Genomic DNA, 14,569 nt, shown 5'->3' on the forward strand with positions numbered 1-14,569 from the left:
ACAATCAGAGACATACTAATATTATCTGCATGTAATCGGAGCACAACTGTGGTGGCCTGAAGCTGTCATTAGCTGTTTACATCCAAAGTTGCAAATTTGACTTGTGCGCAAAATTGGAATTTCGCATAAAACATTTGTGAATAAAGCACCATTTCCATCTATTCAAGAGAACGAAGTCATTACTTCCTGGGAAATTAGTGCAAAAATATCTGTAATAAAAATGTAAGTTGCTGCAATAAACGCAAATGTATGTGCATGTCTTCTTATGTAAAGAAAATGTAAAATGTCTCTGTCTCAATTAAGCGCATACGTTTTTAAGGCAAATTATACTTGGCATTTCCATCCAGTGTTTTTTTTTTTAATGCGATATCCCAAAATGCTCATATAGAAACATAGCTATTGTTCAAAGACATGCTTTGTTCCTTCCATATTCATTGTCATTAAATCAGTGATGCTCTGAGAAAATCTTTCAAATAAACAAGCAACATTCCCTCTTCCCGGCTATTTTAGCAAGGATCAGTATTTCTACTATAACCAGACAGATTCATTTACCATATTTTTTAATGGTATACAGTATATCTTATTGTGAATGATTCATCCATGTATATCAGACTTCAATAATTTCTTCAACTTAAATCTCACTCCTCCACAATCAACAGCAATTCTGTCGTCATTTATTCACCCTCAAGTTGTTCCAAACCTCTTTCTTCTGCTGAACACAAAAGAAGATATTTTGGGGTAATATGGGTAACCAAACAGTTGATGGGTCCCATTGATGACTTCCATGGTATGAAGAAAAAAAAAATACTATGGAAGTCAATCAACTGTTTGGTTACTGACATTCTTCAAAATATCTTCTTTTGTGTTCAACTATCCCTATAAGTGCAAGATCCATTTTATTTTTCGATAACCTGTTTCACGTCACTTTAGAGATGAACATAATGGATGAATGGATCTGTTGCTGCTTCCATTTCATCACGATTAAAGAATAAATTTGAGCTGAATTCCCATAAAATCACTGCAGGTTTGAACACGCTTAGGAGAACTTTGCATATTTGATTTTGTTTTCCATTAAGCTTTTATTATTGTGCTTGTAAGCTAAAAGAATGAACACAAGGCTTGTTTGGATCCTTCATAATTGATGATATTTTATCATTATGACTTAGCACCTCTAAATAGTCTTCATATTTTAACCACAACAACTTATATAATTCTCAATAAAAATCAGCAAATGATCATTATTAAATTCACACAGCAAAATGGAAAAGCATATCTTATATACACTGCTACATCCTGAGAGGACATCCAGAGATAGAGCCATATTTAATGTTTCTGCACACTGGATTAGGCTTCAGACAGTAACATCATCCTGTTGAAATAACAAATAAAGTGTAAATATGCATGTTTAAGGTGGAAAATACATTTGATGTGATGTGAACACAATTTGTGAGTTTCTAAATATTTGTAGATTTCAAAACATAAACTGTACCAACGGATGTGCGCGGGAAAGTTTTAACTAAAGTCTAGGTTCTCTTACGAGAGGTCTCTCGTACTGCGTAAGATATCTTACGCTAGGGAAAATCCTTTTCCGCGAGATATTGAAGCCAAAAATTATCCTTAATTTTGTAATAATGCAAAACGCGTTGCAGCAGCAATGCAGACATAGGCGAGACAGCTCGCGCGCCTATTGGCTGCTCTGCGGCAACTGCAGCAGCCTATCGAGCGAGGCCTGGCGTGACGTCAGACCCAATCAGGGCACTTCGCGCCCGCTGCGTCACGTCCCGCCGAAATGGGCGTGGTCTAGGCCTATAAATATCGCTCGCAGGCAGCTATTATCTGATTTTTCATCCTTCAAGCGAAGCACACGCATCGCTGGAGCTGGATTAGAAGCCGCGCCGTCTGAGAGAGAGCACCTTCAGCGGGACGAGTCACTGAAGTCGCTGGCCGCGCCGCCTTCCTTGCCTTCCTGCTGCGCTTTCCGGCGTTATATCCTTTCTCTGCTACTGTGTTTATGTATGTGTGTGTGCTCGCCGCCGCGACACACACTCCCATTGCACTAAAAGAGCTGGGCGTCTTTTTCAAGACGCCCCTTTTCCTGATCACGCAGCTCTCGCGCTCGCTGACGGCGACTGCCCTCACTGCGAGCTGGTTACTGCCTATGGTGACTCTGAGGACTCACCTGGCATCCTTCTCCGAGACTGCTCCTCCGCCCCCCCCACCCCCAACCCGCAAAGCTTGCCGGTTCGCCCGCTTGCCTTGCCGGCTTGGGGGACGATACCTGTTCTCCCTCTGTTCGAGCCGCGCACACCGCGCCGCTCACAGAGGATGTCAGGAGCGGGCGGTCACGGGGCTAGCTTTCTCTCTCCCTCTGTTCAAGCCGCGCAAACTGCGCCGCTCACAAGGGAGGCTGGAAGCGGACGGTCGGGGTTAGTTTTTCTTTACGTTATAAGAAAGCTACCCTGCCTCTGCGCCCCATTCATGCGTCACTCACCGGTGAAAGGAGAAAGGTGTGTTTTTAGTCCCTCCGAGGATGGACTGACCTTCAATTTCTCATACATTTCCCAGTTCTACCAGAAAGACTCGGGAGAGTTATTTCAATAAACCATACATTTATTGACAGCTCAGCAAGCTGATAATCTACAAAGTCATTTGGCGTAGGCCCCGTCCGTAGTGCATAGTCCGAGAGTATCGGATCTGCAATTCCTGCCTAAAGATGAAGGCAGGGGCGCAGCCGACCCCCCTCCTGGGAGGTATGGACGGGACCATCCTGGTGGTGGTGGGGAGGATGGGGGTAATCGTCGCTTCAGTATCTGCGAACTCAAACATGAGTAAGTACCGTGCTTTTATACGATAAGCATAATAATATGATTGGATAGAAGTGAAGCAATAAGTGACGTAATAATTGAGTCTTCCCAGCAGAACTTATGCTAAAGCTTTCATTTCCCTGATCATGCGACTGGAAATGTCAATATTGCAGCAGGCGAGCCTGTTTTAATACAAGCGCGCCTGCAAGCATACGCCGAAGAAAGCATGTGACGCTGTTATATGCTCGTGCATCCGAAAGCCTTTGTGTTCCCCCCCTGTGGCTCAGTGGCGGAATCATTGGTTTTCCTCACGAGAGACCGGAGTTCGAATCCCGGTCTAGCGGCAGTTAAAATTATGCCGCCAATGCTTCGCTCTGTCAGTTCCCTGAAAAGCGACTGCAGATGTGCATTTTGCAGCCAACGAGCGCATTGCACAACCCGCTCGCCTGCACCCAAACACCGTTTCTATGGTTTCCGTGCGTCACTGGCGAAAGGAGAAAAGAGCGTTTCTGGTCCCCCCGCGGACGGACCGACCTCCTCTTTCGCGTACATTTCTCATTCCCCTCTGAAGTTCGGGCGACTGGAAATGTCAGTATTGCAGTGAGCAAGCCTGTTGTAATACACGCATGCCTGCAAACAAACGCCAGCACGTTGACGCTCTCTTATAATACTCGCGCTAACTGAGTTATAATGTGTCTCCCCCTGTGGCCCAGTGGCAGACACCCAGGTTTTGCACGCGAGAGACCCGCGTTCGATCCCCGGGTCTACCGGCAGATAAAATGATGCCGTCTATGCTCGCTCTGTCAGTTCCCTGAAAAGGCGACTGCAGATGTGTATTTTGCAGCCAACGAGCGCGTTGTACAACCCGCTCGCCTGCACCCAAACACCGTTTATATGGTGTTCCGTGCGTCACTGGCGTAAGGAAAAAAAGGGAGTTTTTCTGGTCCCGCTGCGGACGGACCAACCTCCTTTTTTCCTATACATTTCCCATTCCCCTCTGGAACTCAGGCGACTGGAAATGTCAATATTGCAGTGAACAAGCCTGTTGTAATGCACGCAGGCCTGCAATAAACGCCAGCATGTTGACGCTCTCTGTCTCCATGGCAACTTCTCGCTCGTTCAGTTCCAGTAAATGTGACTGTTCCAGTGTATCCTGCAGTAAACAAGTCGGTTCTGTCACCCGCTTGCCTGCACACAAACGCCGTTTTTACGGCTACCCAGATAAATCCCATAAGCGTGAATTTTTCTGGTGTCCCGGCCACGGCCGATGGTGTTTTATGTGTAGAAAGAATGCCCACTGCCCAGTGCCCATCTCTACACACAAGCACAGCCCGTCACACAGGGCTTGCGCACATGAATCGACTCAGATCGATTGCGCTTCAAACATGGTGAATGTGCCCACTAACACCACGTTATGCATGTCTCACGGTTTCTGTAAAAACGAAACCAACGTGCATTCGCTTCACTCAAGCGAACAATGCTTTCAGTGTGATATGTGCCCGCTGTCCCGCGCCCACATCCACACATAGACATGACAGTTCCTACGGGAACCGCCCAGCCCTCCCCCTCGCGGTTGACCACCGCAGAGGAGTCGAGCGCGGGCAATCTGCCCGCTGTTATCAGCGCGCCCCATGCCTCAAATGTCACGAGCGCCATGCTTGTGTTACAGCACGCCGAAGCTTCTCCATCGCTGAGCGAGCGGAGCGCGCTTCGTATTCAACCCCTAGCTATCCATGCAGACGCATGGGCAAAGCTACCCGGGGTTTCGAAGTGGGTGCTGAACATTATAGAAAGAGGCTATTCGCTGCAGTTTTCGCCGACGCCCTCGCCGCTATGTGGCGCGCGTCGAGACCACGGTAAAAACAGAAGTAGCACATTTACTTCGAGCCGAAGTGACGAAACTATTGAGCAAAGGGGCCATAGAGCCTCTCTCTCTCAAGTTCAGAGCGAAGGAGGGCTATACAGCAGATACTTCCTGGTACCGAAAAAAGACGGGGGTCTCAGACCCATACTAGATCTAAGGCAACTGAACAAAGTGCTTGTGAAGCGACAGTTCAGGATGCTCACGACCAGGCAAATCCTTGTGCAGATTCGCCAAGGAGATTGGTTTGTGTCAATAGATCTGAAAGACGCGTATTTTTAAATACAGATAGCGTCACGTCACAGGCGATATTTGAGATTCGCCTTCGAGGGCCAGGCATATCAGTACACAGTCCTGCCGTTCGGCTTGTCCCTGGCACCCCGTACATTTACGAAGTGCATGGATGCGGCGCTCGCACCCCTCAGAATGAGAGGCATGCGAGTGCTAAACTATTTGGACGATTGGCTGATTCTAGCGCAATCTCGCGCAGTGCTCATAGAACACACGACCATTTTACTCGATCACCTCGAGGATCTGGGTCTGAGTGTCAATTGGGCGAAGAGCTCCCTGTCACCCAGTCAGAAAATATCTTTCCTGGGCACAGAACTGGACTCACTATCCATGATAGCGCGACTATCACAACAGCGCGCGGTAGACATTCGACGCACAGCGAACTCTTTTCGCTGCGGCGCGTCTGTCCCGCTCAAGAGATTTCAGAAGATGCTAGGTCTCATGGCCTCAGCATCGTCAGTGCTTCAGCTGGGCCTGCTCCGCATGCGCCCGCTGCAGTTTTGGCTGAAAGCGCGAGTCCCACGCGAAGCGTGGGCACCCGGTTTGCTTCGCCTCAGGGTCAATCAGAAGTGCGTCACAGCTCTGAAACCCTGGAAAGCGAACGACTGGTACCAATCAGGTGTAAGCCTGGGGACTTCCTCGAGGGTAAAAGTGGTGTCCACGGACGCGTCCACCTCGGGATGGGGAGCGCTGCTCGAGGGCAGACCGTTCTTCGGCCAATGGTCAGAACGGGAGAAGCTCCTGCACATAAACTGCCTCGAAATGCTGGCAGTAGACAACGCGCTGACGCGTTTTTTGTCCCCAAATAAAAGGACACCACGCCTTGGTCCGTTCGGACAACATGTCTGTGGTGTCCTACATAAATCGCCAGGGCGGCATCAGATCCGAGAAACTGTACAGGCTGGCAGAACGCCTCCTGGTATGGGCTCAGTGCAACCTGCGCTCGCTCAGAGCAGCGCACGTGCCAGGGATCTTGAATATAGGACCGGACAGACTGTCCAGGAACAATGTTCCGGCAGGCGAGTGGTCTCTACACCCACAGACAGTCCATCTGCTGTGGAAGAAATTTGGCAGAGCGGAAGTGGACCTGTTTGCGTCTCAAGAAAACGCTCACTGTCAAGAGCAGGAGCGCGCTGGCCCATGTGTGGCCCCGCCGCCCGCTCTATGCTTTTCCCCCCGTCTCTCTCCTGCCTCAGGTGATAGAACGGATCAGGGAAGAAGGATGCTCAGTACTGCTGGTAGCACCGTTCTGGAAAAACCAACCTTGGTTCCCAGTCGTGATGCAGTTAGCAAGTACTGCCCCGTGGCCAGTACCAATGAGGAGAGATCTCCTCTCACAGGCCCGCGGCTCGATCTGGCATCCTCACCCGGAACTATGGTCCCTTCATGTCTGGGCCATCAACGGGTACATGTTGGACTCCCTAAAGGAGTATTAAACACGATCACGCAGGCTAGAGCTCCGTCTACAAGACGACTCTATTCTTCGAAATGGTCGGTGTTTTCGGGCTGGTGCACAGCCCGTGGTGTGTCACCCACAAACTGTGGTATGACGGAGGTGCTTTCCTTCCTACAAGAGCTGTTGGATGGGGGCAGGGCCCCCTCCACGCTCAAAGTTTATGTGGCGGCTATAGCAGCGTTCTCAGAAACAACGCTTGGTCAGTCAATAGGAAGGAACGATTTAGTCATCCGCTTCCTTAGAGGGGCTAAGAGACTGAATCCTCCCAGACCTCCCTCAGTCCCCGTATGGGACCTTTCTACGGTTCTGGAAGCCATGAAAGGTGCGCCATTTGAGCCTTTACAGTCAATCGATTTGAAACATCTGTCTTTCAAGACGGTGTTTTTGCTGGCTCTCGCTTCAGTGAAGCGCATAGGGGATCTGCACGCGCTCTCTGTGAGCGCGGCGTGCATGGAGTTTGGGCCCAATGACTCAAAAGTTATACTCAAACCTAAGCACGGTTATGTTCCAAAATCCCTCAACACACCGTTTAGGGCGCAGGTTATCTCCCTGTCAGCCCTACCGGTCCCTGATGAGGAAAAAGACGCGAGCCTCCTTTGCCCAGTCAGGGCATTACGAGCTTATGTGTCTCGCTCGTCTGTTTTCAGACAGACGGAACAGCTTTTTGTTTCGTTTAGCGGACGTTCTAAGGGACTAGCCGCGTCGAAACAGAGCCTATCCAGATGGATAGTTGATGCTATAGCGCTGGCATACGCCTCCAAGGGCATGCAGTGCCCATTGGGTGTCAGAGCGCACTCCACGAGAGGCATGGCCTCTTCGTGGGCCTGGTCAAGTGGGATTGCCTTGCAAGATATTTGTATGGCGGCAGGCTGGGCCTCCCCGTCTACATTTATAAGGTTTTATAACCTAGAGGTTCCCGCCCTGCAGGCCAGGCTGCTGTCGGTCTAAATTTACCAGTATTATCTGACCTGATGCGATCAGCTCAGAATGCTGCGTCTGCTGAGCACAGCTCAATGTTCGACAGTATAAAGCTGGGCAAACTGTGTAAGACCCACATTTCCCCATCAGTTCAGGCCGTACCCCGCCCTGTCTGTATGATGAAATTCGCGTCCCATCGACGCTGCTATATGTGGAAGAGTGAGGCTGCACCCCTCCCTCTTCCCGGACTCCCTGTGAGTTCCCTGAGTGATTGTGCACTATATGTACCCCGGGCTTTCGCCCTTGGGTCTTTGGTGTCAGATCTCAGCATGCACGGCGTTTTACATTGGGTCCCCTAGCGTAAGATATCTTACGCAGTACGAGAGACCTCTCGTAAGAGAACGTACTCGGTTACTAACGTAACCTCGGTTCTCTCTAGAAGAGGGAACGAGTACTGCGTATCTTGCCGTGCATGCACACGCTCTGGTTGCTTCGATGATGAAAAACCAGATAATAGCTGCCTGCGAGCGATATTTATAGGCCTAGACCACGCCCATTTCGGCGGGACGTGACGCAGCGGGCGCGAAGTGCCCTGATTGGGTCTGACGTCACGCCAGGCCTCGCTCGATAGGCTGCTGCAGTTGCCGCAGAGCAGCCAATAGGTGCGCGAGCTGTCTCGCCTATGTCTGCATTGCTGCTGCAACGCGTTTTGCATTATTACAAAATTAAGGATAATTTTTGGCTTCAATATCTCGCGGAAAAGGATTTTCCCCTAGCGTAAGATATCTTACGCAGTACTCGTTCCCTCTTCTAGAGAGAACCGAGGTTACGTTAGTAACCGAGTACGTTTTATTATTATTGATTTCATTTATGGCATTTAACACTCGTATTTTACACCTGTTGAAGTTTCTCCATCCAATGGATTTATTATCTCATTTGCCCCTGATGGAGTCTATGCTAATATGAGTCTAAGCTAATTATAAAAAACTGACAAATAAACAGAATGCAGGCATTATTATTGACAACATCAGTGTCAGACGTGTTACAAAAGGTTTTCTCAGTGAAAAATGATTTGATTCATCCAAGTTGACTTTTCAAACCCCAATCAAGTAATTTTGTCCCCATGTATTGTCAGGAACTAATACACAATTGAACAAAACTACACTGTATCTTCAGTATGTTACACATACCAGGAGACACATTTTAAGGCAACTCAGATGAGGCACTCATTTTACATTTGTGATGAGTAACTACTAAACAAGTTTCACTGTATGGCCCCAGATTATGTAAAACTTTAAAATAAATGTGAATGAATGTCACAATGAAAGAGGGTTGTCTAACTCTTGATTGTTAATTTAATCAAAACACAACAGAATTCAAACAAATGCAACACTGCAAAAAAAAGGGAAAAAAGATCACTTTTGTTCACTCTAACGTGGGAAAAATGCTTTGAGACCCACACGGCAAACAATGCAGAACATTAACAATAACAATCAAATAATAAATGGACAAAACAGAAGAGCTAGCGTAACGTTACGTACGTATTAATAACTGTTGGCAGAGATCTAACGGATTATGCAGCTCAATATCAGTGCATATATGAACTTCAGACCATGTGAAACTGAATTTGTCTACTTAAACATTTACAAGAGTAATACATGTTTAATATTAAGCAAGTAGTGCTTTTTAAATTGTCCCATCTCACCTTGTGTTCTAAACAGTGAACCGATATAAATTCAGTCACACACACTTACCATATGTCCTTATACAAATTCCTGCAAATAATTTTCATATAGCTCAAAAAATGAAGCCTATTTTTTTGTAATTCCCATTACTGTAATTTGATTCTTTTTAGATTCTCCAAAAACAAACAAACAAACAAAAAAACACTTGGTAGAGTGCAGCAATCGGGTTCTGGAAGTAAAAACTCCATTATTTTCTCCATAAGAAAAAAATATTTGTAACAATAACTGACAAACCTTTAAAGACAGACCTACTGTGAGTTACGAGGATGTTAATTGACGGTATATGCTTTTGTTGAAGACATTCGTGCACGTTTTTTTCATTTTTTAAAATGTTATATAATTGTGATTAACAGCTGAATTTGTGTGAAAAACCAAATTACCCATGATGCTGTGCAGAAAATCTCACCAGAGTCACTGTGAGCAAATCGCACCAAAAAAGCTGGCAGGGAACGCACCCTCCCATGTAGCACCGACAACGACTAATATTTTATATATATATATATATATATATATATATATATATATATATATAAAATTAACATTCAATTAAGATTTTTTTATTTAAAAATAAATTAGAAATTGTTTCTATTTCTCCAGATTTTCAGTTGATTATGTAATTCACAATGCTTCATGGGATTGTCCTTTGTTCATGGCTTTTAAAAAAAAGAAGCTTAATGCATTCTATGATTTTCATATTCGTAATTTTTAAACAAATGTCTTATGGTGTTCTTGACGGGTTTTTGAGATTTAGCCAACTTTATGTTGGCAGTTTATGTTAACAGCTATCAAGTATTTCACCCGAATGGCCATCAGTATTGACAGTTTTCTGGGATGATGGATGGATGTGATCAATGAATAAAATTTATGCATTTGGTTAAGTTTTCTAAAGTAGCAACAGCTTCACATACCAACAACTAGATACTGAAAATTTTCAAAATGCACTTTCATTTAGATGAAACATGAGACCCATACGTAAGAACCACAGGTGGTAAACAAAGAAACAAAACCCCTTAAACCAGCTTGGAAGAAGAAAGACTTGAAGGCACCAGTGAAAAGTTTACTCACAAATTTAAGATTCAAAACCTCACCTTGCTATCCAATAAAAGGAAAAAAAATGAAATGCGCTAAACAGATTTTTTTTTTTTTTTTTGTAAAACTACATATAAAAGATGGGAAAGTCTGTTGAAAATCAAGAGATAAATTACATTAAAAAATTGTTCTTCAAATGGTTATTCTGCAAAGCGGAATAGCATTCCATTTGTATTTTTCTTTCTTTGACACAAATCAGTTCCAATTGTGTCAGAATGACCGAATGAGGAAAAAACAAAGCTCATCAAATAGTGTCTTTAGAGCACTGGTGCTTTCAGCTCATCAAAAAGTTCATAGAGAGAGAGAACACCCAAGCTGAAGATTGCAGGCAACTACTTCCAGCACACCCGACCCTCCAATTACAGCAGATTGAAAGTTTGATGGGTTACCCAAACCAATTATTGTCACTTAGTTTCCAGAGGTAAAAATATCTTGCAAGGCAGAATTTGAAAGTTGCACAAAATGAGAGCGAGAGGAAAAAGGGAGAAGAGATTCACATACACCACAGTTACAACCCCCCAACAATGGCTTGTCTTCGTGTCGCAGTCTATACCTTACTCCTGAAGAGTGGCTTGGCTCCAGGCCCACAGTACTCATTGTAGATGAGTTTGAAGAGGAAGAGGTGGAAAAGCGTGATGAGAGATGCCACACTGAACCAGAAGAGGAAGGGCAGGCCAGGGTACTGTTTGGCCATGTGGTCCTCGTGAGCCAAGATGGCCTTGATGTGCATCGTGTGCCTCAGGTCTTGCAGGTGAGTGAGATCGGTGGAGATGTACAGTAGAGGCGTGATGGGCTGGGTGACCATCACAGGAAACGTGTGACCTCGCAGCTCTGAGGTCAGCTCCACGGGCTCGTTCATGCAGCCGGCCTCGCAGGCGTACAGCTTCACCGGTTTCTCCTGAGGCTTGACGGACACATGCAGGAAGGGTTTGCCTTCGACGTCCTGCAATACGGCTAGGTTGATGAGGTCTTTATTGTAATGGATACCCCTCAAAGAGTAGCTGTTGTGAAGAACATCGGGGTCTGCCTGGAACTGAAGGTGGTTTTCGGTGAACTGCAGACCTCCAAAACTAAGGACCATGCCTTGCATCATACCATGAGTGCCTGCTGCAACAAGCACCTTGCATCCTCTTTTCTGGAAAGTCAAGTTCCAGAGATTCACAAGCTGCAGGATCTGAGCTACGTTGGTCAGACGCTCTGGCCACAGGTTCTCAGCATGCATGGTGGCGTGGCCGCTGAAGCAGTGGTCGGCGTAATTCAGACTGGACTCCAGTCGCTCATGCTCTTCTGCTGTGAGACTCTGATCTAGCAGGGGCGCAGTGGAGGTGGACAGAATGTAGTATAGGGTGTTGTTGACTGTACGACTGGATGGAGTATGGGCATCTGTGATCTTTCTGATTTCCACACCTATAAAGAAGAAAAAGACCATGAAAGATTTCATTTTAGCTTCTAAAAGCAAGTAAACACATGAATAGGAAACCTAAATGGGTCGTCATTTACTTATTTTCCTTTTTTCCAAAGTCCACCAGTGTTTTTTATATTTAGGCATATATTTTGCACCATTTTTAGAATTAAACTGTTCAATTTTGCTGCTCTGCCTTTATGATTTCTATGCTTAGGCCTTCTTCACATGTGAAATGGGTAACAGCATTTGGACTGCAGGTTTGCTTTTGGGCCTTATATTATTTGCACTGTCCCAAGCAACTCGTATATATGTAACTGAATAAATGAACAAAGCATTAAATCAAGAAACTGTTCGCTCTTTTTTTGTTGTTGTAATGACAAAATAGTGAGCCAAATGGAAAAAAAGAATGCATTTCTCTTTGCTTTTACACTGTCACTGTTCTTGTAAATTGACTTAAAGGCAACATTGAAACATTTACACACACATTTCAGATTCAATCCAAATCCTCACTGACTATCCCTTCACAAAAACTGAATAAACTAAATATTTTTTGAGCTGCAAAACAATGTACATATACAAGATATGAAAGTCTGCTTTGTTATTAACAAATGGTCTTCAATTGGTTATTAACGGAACAGCATTTTCCCCAATTTATCCTTTATAATTTTTGCTGTCTCTCAAACGTGCATGCCCTCTGTGGATTGTCACGTGGAACAAAACGATACCAAACCAGAAAGCGAGCTGACGGAAGACAGCAGCATAACGCGACTTCATCCAAACCTTTTTCTTTTTTGGCGAATTTTCTGTAAAAAGCAGTCCAAACACTATTATCGCCATTTCTTCTTGCCCGTGATCCACCATGTTTGTTTACACTAAAGTCACGTTTGACTGCGAGAGAGAGTAACCAGACAGTTGATGGACCCCATTGAATTCCATAGTAGGAAAAACAAATATTATGGAAGTCAACGGGGTCCATTATCCTTCAAAATATCTGCCTTTGTGCCTTCTGCCTTAAGCAGAAGAAAGAAATTCATACAGGTTTGAAACAACTTGAGGATGAGTAAATGATGACAGAATTTTAATTTTAAGTTAACTATTCCTTTAAGTTAAACGGCTTCTCAGACAAGAAAAAAAAAAATAGGGTGGGACTTAATTTGGCCCATCTGGAATTGATTAGATCGTTGTGGTTTGCCAATTTCTGTGATAATTATGTGTACAACAGAACCATAAATAACAAATAGACATTACAACATTTTTATTATTCATAAGAATTTAAGTTAATAACATCTAAAACAAAGAATACATTACAGGGCAAGTATAAGTATTAGTATTTTTTATGTTTTTGAAAGAAGTTTCCTCTGCTCATCAAGCCTGCATTTATTTGATCAAAAATACAGAAAAAAAAGTAATATTGTGATATATTTTTACAATTTAAAATAATTGGTTTAAATGATCATTTATTTCTGTGATGCAAAGCTGAATTTTCAGGATCATTACTCCAGTCTATCACATGATCCTTTAGAAATAATTCTAATATGATGATTCATTATCAAAGTTGGAAACAGTTCTGCTGCTTAATATTTTTTCATAACCTGTGATACTTTTTTTTAGGATACTTTGATGAATAAAAAGTAAAAAAAAAAAAAAAAAGCAAATTTTTTAAAAATAGAAATCTTTTGTAACAACAATATACACTACTGGTCAGTAATTTGAGGTCAGTATTTTTTTTTTTTTTTTTTTAAATAAATCAATACTTTTATTCAGCAAGGATGTGTTAAATTGATAAATAAAAGTGATAGTAAAGAAGATTTATATTATTAGAAATTATATATATTTTTTAATAAATGCAGTTCTTTTTAACCTTTTATTCATCAAATATATTAGGCAGCAGAACTGTTTCCAACACTCATAATAAATCAGAATATTAGAATGATTTCTGGGGCTGTTTACACCTGGCCACTTCATGCGTTTTCTCCCACTTCATGCATTATCCCCATCGTCCTGTGAAGATGAGTACACTTTATAACACTATTTGTCATCATTTCTGGTGTATTGAGTAGGCTACTTACAACTGCCTGCAGGTTTTGTTGGGACCAACGGAATGTTAACAGATATTACCATCAGAATCTGTTGGGACCAACAAAAAACCCAACCCAAAGTAAAATAAATGGAAATATCAAAAATAGCCTATATAAGAAATAACACATATGTAAACCTCTTACATTTTATGAAGGCCCTTGGATCTTCGGGAGTGACTGGCTCTGAAGTCCCTCCAGGAATTCCCCCAGCCAAAAATGCTGCTGGACTGCTAGACACTGGGATGCTATTTAGTTATTTAATATGTCAAATATTTGTAAATTCAGGTAGCCCTACACCCATGATATGCTCAAACCTTACCTGATTGAATTATGTTCTTATATTTAATTTTCAGCTGCTGCCATGTTCTTTTAATACCTGCAGGATTGCACCCATGAAAATTAAAATTAGGTTGAATAACATACTGTTCTTCCAGTTTCACCTCTGATATTATAACAGTTGGGTAAGTTACTCTAAAATAGTTATTAATTACTAACTACAAATGACATCTTCAACCGTGTAATTAGATTCATGTAATAATGACTATCTTTAGAAAGTATTGGTCTACTTATTAATAAATCCCATATCAACCTCAACCACTTGAACAATACAAGGAGAGACAAGAAACTGCACTTTTAATGCTTTCAAATAAACAATATACAATTGCATGGATTATTCTTGAATTGACCAAAGTGTGTAGAGGGAGAAGGTTACATAAAAAATATACCTTTTAAAAATGTATGTTAAATATACAGAATTGTTCTATAGTCTAATGCAATTACATCAGATTTTACTTCAAATTACAGAAGAATTAAGAGTAATCCCTTTAATTAAATGACAGTATTTAGATGACTTGGTAATTAATTACACCCAACACTGTATAACTAATTAAATTGTAAACATACGCATTGACTCGAGCAACTA

At 43.3% G+C, this 14,569-nt stretch overlaps 1 protein-coding gene across 1 annotated transcript; it reads right to left on the bottom strand.

The window, feature by feature from the left end:
• Positions 1–1,054: 1,054 nt before the first annotated feature.
• Positions 1,055–12,552, bottom strand: LOC309512599 (uncharacterized protein KIAA2013 homolog). Its single transcript, XM_082188263.1, has 3 exons — positions 12,350–12,552; positions 10,718–11,571; positions 1,055–1,369 (listed from the first exon to the last, which is right to left on the bottom strand). The coding sequence occupies exons 1-3, from the start codon at positions 12,543–12,545 to the stop codon at positions 1,352–1,354; spliced, it is 1,068 nt and encodes a 355-aa protein (XP_082044389.1). The 5' UTR covers positions 12,546–12,552; the 3' UTR covers positions 1,055–1,351.
• Positions 12,553–14,569: the final 2,017 nt, after the last annotated feature.

This window comes from Leuciscus leuciscus (genome assembly GCF_965113295.1).
Source record: "Leuciscus leuciscus genome assembly, chromosome: 13".
NCBI classification, from domain to species: domain Eukaryota; kingdom Metazoa; phylum Chordata; class Actinopteri; order Cypriniformes; family Leuciscidae; genus Leuciscus; species Leuciscus leuciscus.

Bases quoted from the DNA above. Each gene is read 5' to 3' on its own strand.
- LOC309512599 (XM_082188263.1), bottom strand. From the start codon at position 12,545: ATGGACCCCGTTGACTTCCATAATATTTGTTTTTCCTACTATGGAATT. The intron at 11,572-12,349 runs GTTTGGATGAAG...TCTTCTTTATAG, and splicing joins ATTCGCCAAAAAAGAAAAAG to GTGTGGAAATCAGAAAGATC.